Genomic DNA, 16808 nt, shown 5'->3' with positions numbered 1-16808 from the left:
TTCAAAATACCAGCATAGGCGCTCTCCATTTTATTCAGTGACAAAGTCAGAACAGAGAAGGTCAAAACATGACATCATTCAAAATACAGCATTTACTAAGTGTGATTAAATAATCTCCAAGGACTACCCCACCCCAGGACCTTCCCATCATTCAATCAATTACAAAGTCCCTGTTCTAAATACTACTCCACCCCTAGGCTGTACCTTCATTTAGTCCATCACAAAGTCCCTCTTCTCAAATGGAGATTAGTTTCCAAACATAAGTAAAGTACATTCATTTGCTCAACCATAGAACACAAAAAGGTCAAAAGTTCCCCACCCCTGGATCACAATTGAATCTACCCCAGAGTTACATCAAGTTTAAGCACAGCACTTAATACCCAAATAGAGGTCTTTTCTTCATCTTGACAAGAGGCAAGTTCTCAGCAATCTTAGTTCCTGGGGAGACAAGGCTTAGCAAGGCCACAAGATACATTGCCAGTCCCTTCATTAATTCATCCTCTGTCTGTAGAACAGTCCTAGAACCCCTGAAAACATTAGCAAAACCCTCTCCCAGGATTTCTGTAAACATACAACAAGAAAACCCTTCTTCAGGGCTTCTGAACCAACAGAAAGGTTCCCAGACCCCTGCAACAACAGCACTGTCCTTCACCAGTGGACAGTATTCATTCTGTCTGCAGGACAGTCTCCAGACCCCTGCAACAACAGCACTACCCTTCACCAGTGGACAGTATTAACTCTCTGTCTGCAGGATAGTCTCAGGGCTTCTTAGCCAACAGCCAGGTTCCAGGACTTCTTCAACAGGACTGTCTTTCACCAGTGGACAAATCTGGCAAAACAACATCAAAACAGACAGACAAAGTACCAGCAAAACAGCCATGTCTCCTCAGTCCTTGGCAGCTCCGGGGGGCAGGTCTCAAAAGTCCAGGGCGATTCAAAGTGGCCCCCAGCAATTCTCTCAGTCTCTCTCTGCCTCCACAAGGTGCTGCTTCCAAAAAGTTCTTCTGCCTCTCTCTTGTGTCTCTCCAAATCTAAGTCACCAGCTCCTCCCAGTTCAGGACTCTCTTTTTACATCAACAAGTCCATCCCACAGGTGGGATTAACAAGCTCTGGGTTTTAACACAATCAATTTAAAAGCCAAGCCAATACAGGGGAATCTTTATGTTCCATTACTGTCACACTTTCTTTCTTTCTTTCTTCCTTCCTTTCTTTCTTTCTTTCTTTCTTTCTTTCTTTCTTTCTTTCTTTCTTTCTTTCTTTCTTTCTTTCTTTCTTTCTTTCTTTCTTTCTTTCTTTCTTTCTTTCCTTCTTTCTTTCTTTCCTTCTTTCTTTCTTTCTTTCTTCCCCATAATACAACATATCAAATACTATCATTAGATCATAAGTTTCAAGCTGAAAAGGACCTTGAAAGATATCTAATCCAACCCACTAATTTTATAGATGAGGAAACTAAGGCCCAGAGTAGTGAAATGTCCTACCTACAGTGTCTTTGGCACACAGATACATGCAGATTAAATAAAAAGAAAATAAACACCAATAATACCATTATGGAAATGAATTGGAAGATGAAGAGATCTTTGACTTGGTGTCAACAATTAGGCAGCAAGGCGTTGCCATAGTGCACAGTGTCAGGCTGGGAAACTGAAAGACTCCAAATCTAGCCTCAGACACTTACTGGCTGTGTGAGCCTGGGCAAGTCATTTTACCCTGTTTTCCTCAGTTTTCTCATCTGTAAAATGAGCTGTAGAAGGACATGGCAAAGCATTCTAGCATCTTTGCCAAGAAAACTCCAAATGGAACCATGAAGAATCAAACATGACTGATAAAAAAGTCAAAATTCAGATCTGATCAGTCAGAGAACCTGTCTTCAAAATTCTCCCTCTGATACTTACTATATGCAACCTTTGGCAAGTGGCTTACAATGTCTGGGCCTCAGCTGCCCCATCTGTGAAGTGCTGCTCCACTTCATGCCTCTGACATTTTGGGCAGTTCTAGATCTGGGACTCTATGTATGACCTTGGGCAAGTCATTCCTCCTTTGTCCACAGTTTCCTCATGAGTAAAATGAGAGGCTTGAACTAGGTGCCCACTGAAGCCCTGACAGCTCTAGAGCCAAGATTCTATCGGGATGCCGTCTTTCCAGATGCGTCCACATCTGAAGAAATGCTGTAACCGCAAAGGTTCTGATTATTTAAATCTACACTCAGGGCCAGCTAGGTGGAGGAGTGGATAAAGCACTGGCCCTGGAGTCAGGAGGATCTGTGTTCCAATCTGCACTCAGAAACTTGACACTTAGGAACTATATTATCCTGGGCAAGTCACTTCACCCCGATTGCCACACACACACACACACACACACACACACGCGCGCGCGCACACGCATGCACGCACATGAACACACAATGCACACACACCCCACACACATACATGTGCACACATACACACACATGCACACATGCATACACACGCGCCTGCACACACACACACCAAAACAAATTAAAAACCCCTCTGTTTTCCCTTCTCAATGTATCAGTCAGTTGTGCTTATTTCTCCCTCTTTAAAAATACCATTTGTTATGTAGGATGGCTCTCTAGAATATGCCATTTGTTATACAGGATGCCTCTCTAGAATATGTTATCTCTTGAGCAGCTAAGGAGTGAAGTGGGTAGAGCATGGGACCTGGAGTCAAGAAAACTCAACTTCCTGAATTCAAATCTGACCTCAGATACTGAATTCAGATCTGACCTCAGTGTGACCCTGGGCAAGTCACTTCACCCTGTTTGCCTTAATTCTTCATCTGTAAAATGAGCTAGGGAAGGAAACACTACACCACTCCAGTATCTTCACCAAGACCCCTCATGGTATTACAAAGAATACAGCTCAACTGAAAAATGAGTGAGCAGCGATAACAATGGCTCTCTGGGAGGAAGAGATGGGGAGGAATACTGGGGTAGCTATGGTGCCATAACAAAGCATCCATTTACAACTTATTTATAAAAAGTTTAAGTAAAGGTAGGTCACCGAGAGTCATCGGAGTGCGGTGGGCAAGGGAGAAGGCAGGGGTGTCTTCAAAGTTAATGGAGAGGTTTTGAAAATAAAACAAGGAAGTGAAAACAAAGTTGACTTGATTCTTCAATCTGCCAATCAATGGCCACCTGTTGGCAAAACACTGTGCTCTGCTCTATGATGCACAGAAAAAAGGGCAATGGCCTTTGCCCTCAAGGAGCCATATCAGTAAACGTAAAATAGGCACATCGATCCAGAGGCTTCACACTGGCTGAGGAGGCAGAGTGGGAGGAGAAGATGGATCGACTTTAAGAATTTGGGGGCTGAAAAGTACAAGGGCAATCAACCTTCATCTGAGTCACAGAACGAAAATCTCCAACACGGATCTGATTAATACCAGCCTAAAACAAACAGACTTTTAAAATAATCCCAACTGACCTGGTTGCAAAGGATAATTCAGGAAAACTGTGTGACACATTGTTACATTTTGCTCAAATACTTCCCAGTAAAAGGAATTGTTTCCCCAGGTCCTCCCCTCCTGAGAAGTGGGGCTGCAGCCAGTAGGAAGGATAGTGGGCTGTTATTATTAAAAGGTGGTGCTGGATAAACTGTTGTGGTTGGATCCAGTTAGATGCAGTTGACAGAGATGACATCAGATGACCAGAATGCGAATGCAAGGGCAGGGTTTTGCCAAATCAAACTAACTTTGGGCCCTGTTAAAATGCCCAGTCCCTCTGGAGGCTTCCAGGTGGCTCAGCGTTTTAAGCCAGAGTATCCCCAAGGGCTGTTAGCTCCCTTGCTATATTTGCAATGTGAGTTTCTCTAGAATGCCCAACCACCTCCAATGACAACTGTCCTGGGATACAATGAGGGATTGTTCATCTGACTGAATGCAAGTATAATGAGACTTCTGCAGATTAATTAAAGGGTTTCCACCTTCACTTTTAGTGGATTGTTAAATTCAGAATAATTAAGCGGTGTGTTATGGCAGCTGAGGAGACTTACTTGGTATCCAGCTGCCCTAGAGGTTTGGCCCTAGGCATGTAGAGGTCTAGTGAGCCAGGGTGCCCTGGAGCAGACCTGGGCTGCTTAATGTCACCAAGCCCCTTAGCCCTCCCTCACTCCTGCCAGAGCAGAATTGAAAACCAAGGGTGGAAGTTATAAACAGGCAAACTGAGGCTCCATGTAATATGTAAGGTTAGGGGTGGGGGAGACTTTCCAACTTGGAGAATCATCTCCAAGTGGAATAGAACACGTCCCTAGATGATGGGCTTCCCCTCCCTCAGGTGGAGGCTGGGGACTCCTTGTGGACAAAATTGGTAGGAGGATTGTTGCTCAGGTAGAGATTGGACTAGTCCGTCTTTGTGATAAGATGATTTGGTAAGTATTTATTAACATCTCCAAGGCACTTTGCAGGATACTAGGGGGTTGCAAGGAAAAGAACCAATCTTTCTCAAGGAGCTCAAACTTTCCTTGCAGAGGCAGAATATGCGTATGTGTAAATATCAAACCTCAACCCCAATGCAGCATGGAATTCGATAGCGAAATATATGGAACCCATGAAAGTATCCTAGGATCCTGAGGAAGGGAGAAATTACTAGGCATTAGAACTAAGGAGGGCCATAACTGGAAGGACCCTTGGACATCATGTTATTCAGCTTGATCATTTGACAGAGGAAATGACGCAGCCTTCATCCCTATGTGGTACCTGAACCCCCTCCGCTTCCTCCACTGGCCTTCATATTAGTCTTTCCCCCTTTTTGTGAGGAAGGTTTTGTGACTAATCTCAGATAGGGTGGAGAGGCTCAGCACCGAAAGGGTGACTGGGATTTAGGAAGAAGAAATAACCCTTAGGAAGTAGGTGCCCAGGAAAATATGGTGGGCCATAAGGTCAGAGCTTTAGTAGTAGAGGTGACTTCACTGGGCATCTAGTCTAATTCTCTCATTCTGTACTTGAAAATGACCCCCAGAGAAATGATGTGATTTGCCCATCAAGGCATGTAGACTCTTTGTGATTGAGCCAGGATTTGAATCCAGATCTGCTGATTCTAAGATCGGTACTCTTCACTATTGATTGAACCTTTCCTATGTGCTTATGACTAACAGAATTAAGTAGTAGTGTCAGTGCCTGGCATAACCTCTGCTCCTGTCAAACAACAACAATATGACCTGTGCTTCATAATTCATGGTATGAAGAAGAATACAAAATGTAATTGAGACAAGTTAAATTGAATTTTTTTAGTGTTGATGAGCTACTCAAGTATCTTACAGTATAGATTCAGACCTGGAAGGGACCTTGCAGGTCTTTTCATGCGACCTGTGGCATTTGGGGTTGCCATCTTCCCTAGAAACATTGGAGGGAGATTCCCTTTTCTAAAAGTGTGAAAAAGGAAAGTGGCATTGGGATTATTGCTTATTGTTGCCAAGGAGAAGCATCTCTGCTTGTGGAAGGTAGTTAAGAGGGAGATTATATCACCTTGAAAAGAGGAAAGGCAATGGATGCTCTGGGGAGAAAATAGGGCAAAGCAGGACAAATTGGGCATTTCCCTGTGTGACAGTATGAGAAAGGGTGAGACTGAGCAGGCTGCAGTCTGCTTTCTCCATAGCCTCTTGGAGCTAAACCCTTTTTTTTTTTTACCATTCCTTAACCAGTCTCTGAACTATTCCTCCATGGGTTTATTTCTTCTCTGCTGAAGGAGAGCATGTGTTAAAATCGTGAACCCTCTAATTTCTGCCACCTCTATTTCTTATACCCTGTGGCAAAGCCTCGTGGATCTGCTTCAGTTTTACCTTTGACACCTGTGGTTCCATAAGCCCAGAAAAGGACTAGGAAAATCATCCATTAGGTCTCAGTTTTGAGGCTGAAGAAGGAATATAGTCCACATCCTACACTAGGGATAAGTAACATGAGACTTAGAACAGGAATGTAATTCCTAATTGCCCATGGAAGAGCCAGATTCCATTTGGCAGGCCAAGGGAGAAACAGACCAGGCTTCATAAAACAATTCACTAAGACAAGCCACCTGATAAGTCCAACCATTTAACACAGAGTTTTCTGTGACAAAATGTACTCAATTGTAATGAGTGGGTGTTCCTCTCTAGTTCTTGATTGCATGTTCTGGGCACAACTAGGAGCCTAAGAATATGGTCAGGAAAAACTGTAGCACTTGTCTGGGCAATTACCCCCACACATTTCTCATTTGGTTTTCTGCTTTTTTTCTCCCTCATGGTGCTTTTAAAGAGTGTCCTTATGTGGCATAGGCTCTCTTGCCTGGGGAAAGAATTGTTCATCTTAATGGAAAAGAGTTGGGATGAGTCAAGTAGGAAAAAAAGAAGAAATGTTGATTCCATTGTGCTCTTTCCTTGACCTCCTAGAGTGTCTCTGTCTGTCTTTCTGTCTTCTGTCTCTCTCTCCATCTCCCTCTGTAACATGATAGATGGTGAACAGGAAAGTTGTGCTCAGAGTAAGGAAGATCTGGGTTTCAGTCCTGTCTGACACAAACTGACTGTGTGATTTTGAGATAGTCACTGAATTGCTTTAGACCATTTACTAGAGCTATAAATTGCAAAGGTTATGAACCACACTGACAGAGTTTCTTCATCCTTGAATTCCATTCATCAACGAATAAATCCATATTCACATCTGCCTATCCAGTCATCTACCTATCTATCAATCTGTCAATCAATCTATCCATCAATCCATGCATCTGGCTGTCCATCCATCCATGTCTGTGATAGACAAATTGAGAGAGAGAGAGAGAGAGAGAGAGAGAGAGAGAGAGAGAGAGAGAGAGAGCGCTTCAGTTCTGCCTTTGTCCTCATTTCAGGTCAGCAATCTACCCGTTTATTTAAGAAAAAATGGTGGATTCTCCATCTGCTTAATCAAACGTGTAGCTTTCACTAAATCACCACAGATTGTCCTGTGGAACACTCTGCCCAAATTTGGGGACGATGTAACACACACCACACATGCACACACCCACACACATTTCCATAGCTATGGTGACTATCCAGCCGACTCACTCTTTAAGGAGCAAAAAAAGTGAAAGTTGATGGCCATTTAACCATAATAACTATAGCCAATTTTTTCTATCACTTACCAACATCCCTGGTCTCTCTCTTCACCAGTTATCATTCAGCAAGGACAAGGTGTCCTGAAATAGCTTCTAAAATGAATAAGCAAATTGATTAATTAAACTGGTCTTATTTAGTGCTGACTATATACCAAGTATTGTGATAAACTCTGTGGCCACAAATACCAACAAGCAATACAGTCTTCACAACAAGTAGCTTATATTGTAACAGGGGAAGGTATAGTAGCAGAAAGGGGAATTAGAGGAACAGGGAGAGGAGTGACAAATGAAGGTGACCAGGAAGTGAAAGGAAAGCTTGGTTGTGTGTGAGATGAGGTGAAATTTGACATATCAGAGCCCAAGTTCCAGGAGCAGTGTCTGAATTCTTGTGGGGATAGGAGGAAGAAAATGGCTGGAGTGTAGCCTGTGTGCTTTAGAAATGACAGTAATTCCCCTGTCCAAGTATCATGGTAGGATCTAGTCTAGTTGCTGGAGGAAATTCCTGTCTTCATATTATAAAGAGCGGCAGTAGATGCCTTCCTGCTCCCATCTTCTTTGCCCTACCAATGCTTCCTCCTTTCCTTACTTCCCTTTTCTATTGGAGCAATAGAAAGGTAATGTTGTAGATGTGACTATCATCCCTTCCCTTCCAATAAAAATGGACTTTATCTGGGGGAGAAAGATGAGAATTAGAGCCTGCATGTCTGGTGTTTCCTTCTTTCCTCCTCTAAAGTAGCCTCAGTAATGACTGAAATTAATAGGACGCTTTAGGGTTAGCAGAGTGCCTTTGTTTACATGAATAAGCCTAGAGTCCCTGTTCATTTGTCTTTTTATTATCACCATCACCAACACTTCTCACCAGAGATCTCTGATTTCAAGTATTTGAGAGGCTGTTATGTGGAAAAGTTATTTGATTCCTTTTTTTTTTTCCTGGCCCCAGAGGGCAGAACTAGGAATAATGGGTATAAGTTACAAAAGGGCAAATTTTGCCTTGAAGTTAGGAAAAAATGGACCCAGCTATTACAGTGGTCTCAAAGTGGAAGAGTTTGTATCAAGAGGTGGTGGGTTCCATGTCACTGCAAGTCTTCAAGGAGAGGCTGGCTAACTGATTCTCATCCCTGTGCTCTATAGAAGGGATTGTTGGGTAAGCTACACATCGGATAAGATGTTGGATGCCAACCTGACATTCTGGGACTGTATCTCTAGATGCAATACCTCCCTCTCCCATCCCCCACATCATCATCATCATCATCATCATCATCATCGTCACTGTCTGAAAAACACCAACAACAATTAGTTTACTAGTGCTGCATAGTCAGTATAGCCTTTATATTTCATATGATTAGAAGGTACAACTAAGGAGGGAAAGAAATAATTTCAATCCTAAGTCTTAATCTGAAAAAGGAAAATTTCCCTTTGGTTTTACCCCTGCCGTTGAATTCTAGGCTGTCATTTATGCTAGCATAACAAACACATTGTCCTTGTGTTTTGTCATTTCAGCATTTCAGAGAACACCTGGACAAGCTTTCAGCCAAAGGAATCGGGATGCTGGACATTGCTTTGAATGAGGCCTTCAGTGTGCTCAGTGAAGTAAGCTTCAGACCCTCCTTTCTCATCTAGAGAGCATAGACTTAAAAATGCATTATCAAATACACACATACCCACACGTCTATACCCACATATACACATACACATATATATACACACACATCTGTACATCTATTCATCTATGTACACATATACATACATACATATGTATAAATCTATTTATATTTGGCTATCTATATCTGTGTCTCTCTGTGTCTATACCTATATCTATGTATGTGCACACACACATATACACATGCATGTGTGTGTATTTGTATGTGCATATAATATTCTACATATATACACATATTCCTGCATATATGTACATACATGCATGCATATGTGTGTGTCTGTAGGGTAGCTAGGTGGCACAGTGGATAGAGTTCCAGGCCCTTCGGTCAGGAAGACTTGAGTTTAAATCCGGCCTCAGACACTTAGTAGCCTTGTGACCCTGAATAAATGAGGTGGAGAAGGAAATGGCAAACCATTTCACTATTTTACCAAGAAAACCTCAAACGTGGTCATGAAGAGTCAGACACTACTGAAATGGCACCACAGTAACAGTATATGCTGTATGTGTGGACATGTGTATATGCACACCTGTTATCAGACCATGCCGAGGGAACCAAATCAATCATGCTTAAGCCAAGAGGCATGTACTAAGGACTTTCCACGTGCCAAGTGCTAGGCTAAGCTCTGAACATTCAGAGACAAAAATGAGACAAGCCCTGCCTGGGATGTTTATATTCGTGACTTAGATTCCACTGGCGTTCCTACATTCCTTTCCAGTCAGACTGATTTGGGAGGGGGCCCGGTTATTTTGGTCATTGTGAGCATCCAGGTGTGCAGGGTCAGCGTGTATGGCCAAATTTACCACTTGAGGAACTGGATTAAGCACAAAAGTAGCTCAGTATCATAAGCATTATCATCAAAACAAGCATTTTGATGGCTCTCTAACCTTTGTGAAACCCTTCCCATTGGTTATCTCACTCAAGCCCGACAATAACCCTGGGAGGTAGGGGATATTTCTATTCCAGTTTTACAGATGGGGAATTTGAGGCTGAAAAAACTTTGGTGATTTGCCCAGGATCACACATGGGCTCATTATTTGCTCTTATTTTTGTGTTTCCAAGAACGATAGCCAATGTTGCACACTTCTGCTCCTTACCAAAGTTTACATACAGTTCCTTCAGAGATTAGAAAACTTTGATATTTTAAATATAATTTCCTTAAAAATTAGTTTTATAACTGAATTTTGTATTTATGTTTGAATTTCCAGACTTTACTCTCTTCCCAATTGAGCCCTGCCTTGAATTTAACCCAGTCAAGTGAGAGTGACAAAATGTTATAGTGGATGTCACATTCTCCACACATATCTGACCAACTGCCTGCCCAAAGAAGGGCTGTGTTCCCTCCTCCCTTCTTTCCATAAACCAGAATGGTTCCTTATAATTACTCTGCAATCAGCTTCCTTTTTGTGTTCTTTTCATTTACATTATTGTAATCATTCCACATCCTTTTGTCTTGATTTTGCTTCCTTAGATGCTTTATATTTCTTCCTGTTTTTTTTTTCTCTCAGTTCTTCACATTTTTATTACTTGTGGTGCTATATAGAGTTCTGTTATACCGAGGTCTCATAATTGTTCAACTGTTATAAGTCAAAAGGCAGTCAACTTTTTTTCTTGAGTTTTTCTACAACAAATACTGCTATTATGAATTTTCTCATATATGCAGGCCCTTTCTTTCTACATTTGACCTCTCTGGGGTATATGCCTAGCAGTGGAATCACTGGGTCAGAGGGTATAAACAGTTTGGTGAATTCTCTTCCCAAATTCCAAATATTCCCAGTTTGTAGCCCTGTCAATAGTGAGTGTGTGTGTGTTCCTTTAGCCCCATTTATCTTCCATCTTTTATTACCTTTGCCACTTTGGAATGTCATTTTTTTCAGTTTAAATTTAAAAATTATCTTTCTTTTTTCTATACCAAAACAAATAACTACGTCAAAATCATAGGGAATGTTCCATTCATAGTATATTATACTATGTACTAATATACATAGTATATTATAATATTTCATGATATATTACGATTTCAGGCTAAGTTCAACAATACTTTATGGAATCTGGACTGCCTCCTTCCCCACCTTGTGAAATGATGCCACTACCTTGGAAAGAACTCCTGGATGAGAACGGAATAACATTTTAATAAAAACAATGCCTCTCTGAGGTATTTGATTGTACAGAAATTGAACAATTCAATGAACAGTGTTAGGAAAGGACCCTGATTTCCTTGCTTTTCTTTCCCTGCATGGAATAGAAGATCATTCTTCTTTTGTTAACGAATCTCCCCAAAGTAGCATCACCTGAATCAAAAGCCATGTGGATTCAAAGCCTCCTTCTAACTGGCATTAATGTAAAAGAGAACCATGAAGTGAGGATGAAGAGGAAGTCTGTTCCCTGGCTTTTACTATGTTAATTTCCCTGACACTGACTCGGTGTACCCTCATGCTTAGGATCCTCTCAAAGGCTGATATAACATGGGGGGGGGGAAATCACCATTGAGGGCTGTCTGCTGCCTTGGTCACCACAGCCATTTTAACCGTCCACCAACAGTTCCAAAACACAGAACAAGGTCTGTAAATTTTGGGCTGAGTTCTATGCCAACATGTTACCAAGGTCCCCAAAAGCTGAGCATTGACTTTCAGCACAATGTTTTCCAGTTCCCCTCAAATTGCTATTTAGTGCCACTCCAAACATTTATTTTCCCAGATCAGGGCCCAGGTGCCCACATCAGGAGAAATGAATTCTGAATTCTTTGAAGGAAGCGAAGGAACGCATTGACCTCTGACATCCTGGAAAACTGACAAAGCATATTTAGAGATCCCTTGAGGATTCTTGTCATCTTTTGGAATTCAGATTCTGCCTAGGAGTCTTTAGAATCCTGAGCTGGAATTCTCCTCCATGCTATGACTATAGCATAGACTTAGGTTAAAATAAGACTGAGCCTTTCAGAAGTGAAAGCTTCTTTGATGAGGTCCAGGACAGAGTGACCCAAAGAATTAGGGACAATTTTGTAACCAACTCCAGCAATTCATTCCAACAAACATTGACTCAGTGACTAGCGTGGGCCAAATTCTTTGTTAGCCATATTATTGTTATCATTCCACATAAAACTGGCATCCCTTCTCCCCTGGAGCAGCTCACTTTTTGCTGAAGGGATATAGCACGTACAGAGTCTAGTTAAGTCAACAGACATTTTGGGCCACTTAAGTAGATAAAGACTAATAAATTGTAGGAGTCAGAAAGAGAGTGTAATTTATTTGAATCGCTATCATATGGTAGCAGGATTAGATTTGGCATCTGAGGATCATATATTTAGACCTGGAAGAGAGTTCAGGGGTCATGTAGGCCAGGCTAGTCATTTTATAGTTAAGGAAATGGAAATTAAGTACTTGCCTAAAGTGACACAGGTAGTAAGTAGCAGAGTCAGGATTTGAACCCAAGGCAACCTTTAGCAAGTAAGCACTGTTAGGACAGGGGCTGTTTTTAATTTGTTAGGTTAGTTTACTTGCTTTGTACCTCCAGCATTTAACACACTGTCTGTGTATATCATAAGCACTTCATAAATGCTTGGCAATTAGAAGATATTTGGTAACTTTGGAGAGTGCACTTTCAACTGAATGAGATTGGAAGCCAGACTGCAAAAAGTTAAGAAGAGATCGCAAAGGAAGTATGGTTATAGATGGCCTTCTCGAGGGGTTTAGCTTTAAATGGGAAAGAGATGTAGGGGGGGAGCTTGTGGGAGTGGACAGATTGTGTGAGGGTCTTTTGTTTTGTTTTGTTTTTGAGGATGGGGGAGACATAGGCATGTTTGTAGAAAGTAGGGAAAAGAGCCAGTAGACAGGAAGTGTTTGAAGACTAGTTAAAAGCTAGGTATGATAGAGGAGACCATGTGGTTAGAAGAAAGGGTGGAGTTAGATGACTTGTGCATGTAGAGGGGTTTGCCTTGGTGAGGAGGGGAGACATCTCTTTATACAAAAGAGGAATAAAGAAGGACTGAAAACATCGGAGTGATGTTAGATGAACAGCAGAGAAGAAGAGGGAGCCATTGGTGAATATCTTCATTTTTAAGTAAAATATGAGGCAAGTTTTATTTCTTTTGCCAGGTTCATTAGTTGTCATCTTCCCCCACAAGATCTTTCTTTCTTTATGGAATATAAGCTCACTGAGGGCAAGTGCTGTTTTATTTAGGTCTCTATATTCCCAGCATCTCACATTAGGCCTGGCACATGATGCTTGATGATCAAATGCTTGTTGATTGATTGATTGATTTCATAGTTCTTTATCTTATTCCTCCTTCTGCCTAGGTGGTCTGTAGAGATCCATCATGCCAATATTAACTTTGTTTCTCCTTGAGTTGCTCAATTATTCTCTCCTAAAAACATTAGGTTCTTGGATTGGCCCTCATAAACATTTCTGCTTAATATCCAAGCATGTTCCACTTCATGTAGCTTTTGTGTCCTTCTGAGTAAGGCATGCCCTTACAGAGCTGGATTCCTGTCCTACTCAGTCATGTTACAGTGACACATGTGACATCAAGTTTACTTCCTACCATTGGGACCTCTAGTTCAACCGATTCATTAACCATATTCTATACACTAATGTATAGACATCTGAGGTCATCTGTGAGAATAGCTTCTGCTCTTCATTTTCTAGTTCTGTACCCATCATTTTGGGGGTATTGTGTAGATCTTGGTGGGTACTTTGTTTTTCCACCTCTTACCCCAGTGTAAAGTTCCTTTTATCAAATTTGGAAGACTTCGATTCGATCCATTGGCCAGTGTTTATTAAGCACCACATTGTCAGTCATTGTTCCAAAAACAAAAATAAAAGTTGTTCCTTCATCAAGAAGCTTTGTTACCTCAAAGGGTGCAATACGTGCAAAAGTATCTACATGTTAAATAGATGCAAACCAGATTCAGGCTAACAGGGGCAGGACATTAGCAACTGGGGTGATGAAGAAAAGCTTCAAATAGAAATTGGCCTTTGAGATGACACTTGGGAAACACTGTTTTGGTTTTGTTTGTTTTTCACAACTCCCTCTACAAGTTTCTTGTGTTTAATATGCTTTTCATTCCTTTACCAAGAATGTACTGCCCAGTTTTATACCTTAACTATTCTCTTGTAACGAGTTAACTGGGGGAAGAAAAGTTACCCCTCTAGGAAATATTTACAATTTCTTAGGAGATCGAATACTATAAAGCCCATAAGCCTTAATGGGATAACTGGTCAATGGAAGAATTTCAGGTTGCCACCTGAAAGGGACACATTTTTGAACAATTCCTAAATGGAATGGGCTGTCCCAAGAGGTGGTCATTTAGAAGCTGGGTGATGGGTGTGTTGTAAGTGCATTATTTGTTATAGCTTGGATTAGATGCCCATTGATGGCCCTTCAACTCTAAACTCATGTGATTCTCTGAGGCCATGGGACTTTCCCATGCTCTTCTAAGATAACTGTATATAAGTATTTGCCCTCTCATGGATCCATAACAAAATGTGGATCTTAACCTGTTCTCTCCACATGCCATTCCATCTTCCATCTCCATCCCTTTGCTCCGACCCATTGGCCATCCCTCATGGCTGGAATACTCTCCCTCCACCTCCACCTCTACCTCCATCTCTGAGTCCCTCTTTGCAGCTTAAGCATTATCTTCTGCGTGGAACTTTTCCAGATTTTACCACCTCCAAACTGAGTTCTACCTCCCCAAATGCTTCATATTTAACTACTATCTACGTGTGTATATGTTTGTATTTATTCACTTTACATTTAAGTTATACACACATGTTAATATTTCTATGCTTCTCTATTATAATGCAAGCTCCTTGGAAATAAGAGGCTTTTTCCCATACTTGTATCTTCAGTGCCTAGCAGAGTATCAGACACTTAAAAGATGCTTAATAAATGCTGTTAAATAATAACTTTCTCTTTATCCATCCCCCCTCTCTCCACACACATACATATATTTCTACACATAGACATATATCTAAGGTAGATTTAGACATATTTATATACTATATAAATATATATGTACATATACATTCACACACATGTGTGTGTGTGTCTGTCTATCTATCTATCTGTCCGTCTGTCTGTCTGTCTGTCTGTCTGTCTGTCTGTCTGTCTGTCGATCTATGAAATTGACAACCCAGTCAATGAATTACAAATCTCTGATAACAAGAAGCTTAGGACCATATGTTTTGGAAGGGAAGAGACCTTGGGATTAATCTTATACAACCCCTGAATTTTCCAAACGAGGCAGAAAAAGCCCAGAGAGGTTGAGAGCATTGCCCAGTCACACAGATAGTAACTGAAACAACAGGGATTCTCTGGCCCAGGTCCTTTGATTCCAGACCACCCAATGACTCAGCAATAGTAGGTTTTCCAACACATTGCAGATTAAAAGAATAAAGTCCCTATGTGGGTTCTAAAGACTCTGTTTGATGTAAATTGAGGGGAAGAGTGTTGAGCACAAGCACCTCTTCTCTAGTTTACCCTGCTGTACTGTGTGTCACAGATAGGAATGTTCCTGGCACGTCCTCACTCTTCTGTCCTTCTAACCAGTTATGCCTTTTGATGAGCACCGAGCTGGTTAATTCCTCATGGCATATCCAGGCTTATCTATTTTCTACTTCATCAGTACAACCTCTAAACACTCAGATTCATTTCTTTGGAGTTACTGCTGCCCTGCACTCACACACAAAGATGTACGATTGAAATTCTGGCTGGCATTTGAGGATGGTTCAGGGGTTAGAGTCATTAAACTAAATAAATTGTGTCTTGCAATTAGCTGCAGTTTGCATTCTATGCTGGCTTAGCTGACTTAAAGATTTGTAGTTGCTGAGCCTCACATCTTTGAAAAGAGTGTAGGAATGCACTTCTGAGCTCCTTCCAGCCACTGATTTGTGCCATATTCATCGGATTTTGCAGGAATCGGGAATGGCTGGCTTGGCTAGTTAGTACCTACTTTGTCATGTGACAGCAGCAATTATCTTTCCCAGGACTGAATACCATCTTTGCCGTGATTACCTTAAATTTTTTTCTTAGCCAATTAAGTAAAATTCTGTGACATTTCAACGACGGTTAATCACAACCAAAAGCTCTAAATGTCAGGATGCACTGAAATTTTCCCTTCTAACTGATGAATCACTGAGTTAATTGTTGTTCATCATAGGATTCTTGTCGTCATTATTATGGAAAATACTTTCATCATTCTTGCTATTCAATAACAAAGTTCTAGACAAATATGAAGAGAAGAGATATTGCTCATCAAAGCGTTTGGATGTAATTGCATTCTTCAAAAAACTCGAGCAGCAGATAAGCATGTAGAATAATGTGGTCCCAGGCAGAGGAAAGTAATGCTTGAAAAAAATAAACAGCTTGCAGCCGCCTCTTCTGCCCTTCTCCTTTCTTCTGATCTCTCTAGGGAAATAAGTAAGGGAGAGAATTTTCCAGGGTATTTCTTTGCAAACAAGTTACATAAAAACCCCTCCCTGAAGACTTCTTGGCTCACTGGCTTTTAAGAGTTGGATCATTATTAAGGCCTGATTGGTCCAGCCCAAGGATGGCCAGAGCCTGCATTTGTTGTTGGTGTCAAGGTCATGATGCTGTCTGAGAGAGAGCAGTTGGGTTATATCACATTTGTTCCCAGGTGACACAGGGAGCCAAACAGATGCTGAGCACCCTGAGAGCATGTCTGTTTCTAAATACCCCTTAGGATCTCTTTGCCCCATTGTGGGCACTGTCATGTCCTGCATTTTTGAAGAGGGTAAATGACATCCCAAAGACTGACAAGCAGTCCTGAAAAGGGTTCAGCAATGGGGCAGCTAGGTGATGCATGAATAGAGCACTGACCCTGGAGTCAGGAGGATCTGAGTTCAAATTCAGCCTCAGACACTTAACACTTACTAGTCATGTGACCTTGTCCAAGTCACTTAACCCCAATCGCCATGCCTTCCCCCTTCAAAAAGCAAGAAAGCAAGAAAGAAAAAAAGAAAGAGAGTGAAAGAGAAAGAGAGAAAGAAAGGAAGGAAGAAATGAAGAAAGAAAGAAAGAAAGAAAGAAAGAAAGAAAGAAAGAAAGAAAG

General features: G+C 41.3%; 1 protein-coding gene across 1 annotated transcript in view; it reads left to right on the top strand.

The window, feature by feature from the left end:
- The window catches only part of CACNA2D3 (calcium voltage-gated channel auxiliary subunit alpha2delta 3), a 1089703-nt gene that overhangs the window by 548241 nt on the left and 524654 nt on the right, over positions 1-16808 (top strand). The window contains exon 10 of the mRNA XM_069084367.1: positions 8579-8668. Within this exon, the coding sequence (XP_068940468.1) occupies positions 8579-8668 (90 nt within the window). The remainder of the gene's footprint in view (positions 1-8578; positions 8669-16808) is intronic.

The sequence above is a fragment of the Petaurus breviceps genome, unplaced genomic scaffold (assembly GCF_028583685.1).
Source record: "Petaurus breviceps papuanus isolate PSGF00001 unplaced genomic scaffold, PetGlider_PUasm1.0 174, whole genome shotgun sequence".
Taxonomy (NCBI): Eukaryota; Metazoa; Chordata; class Mammalia; order Diprotodontia; family Petauridae; genus Petaurus; species Petaurus breviceps.
Note: the sequence above shows the minus strand (reverse complement) of the source record. Positions and strands in the feature narration are given on the sequence as shown.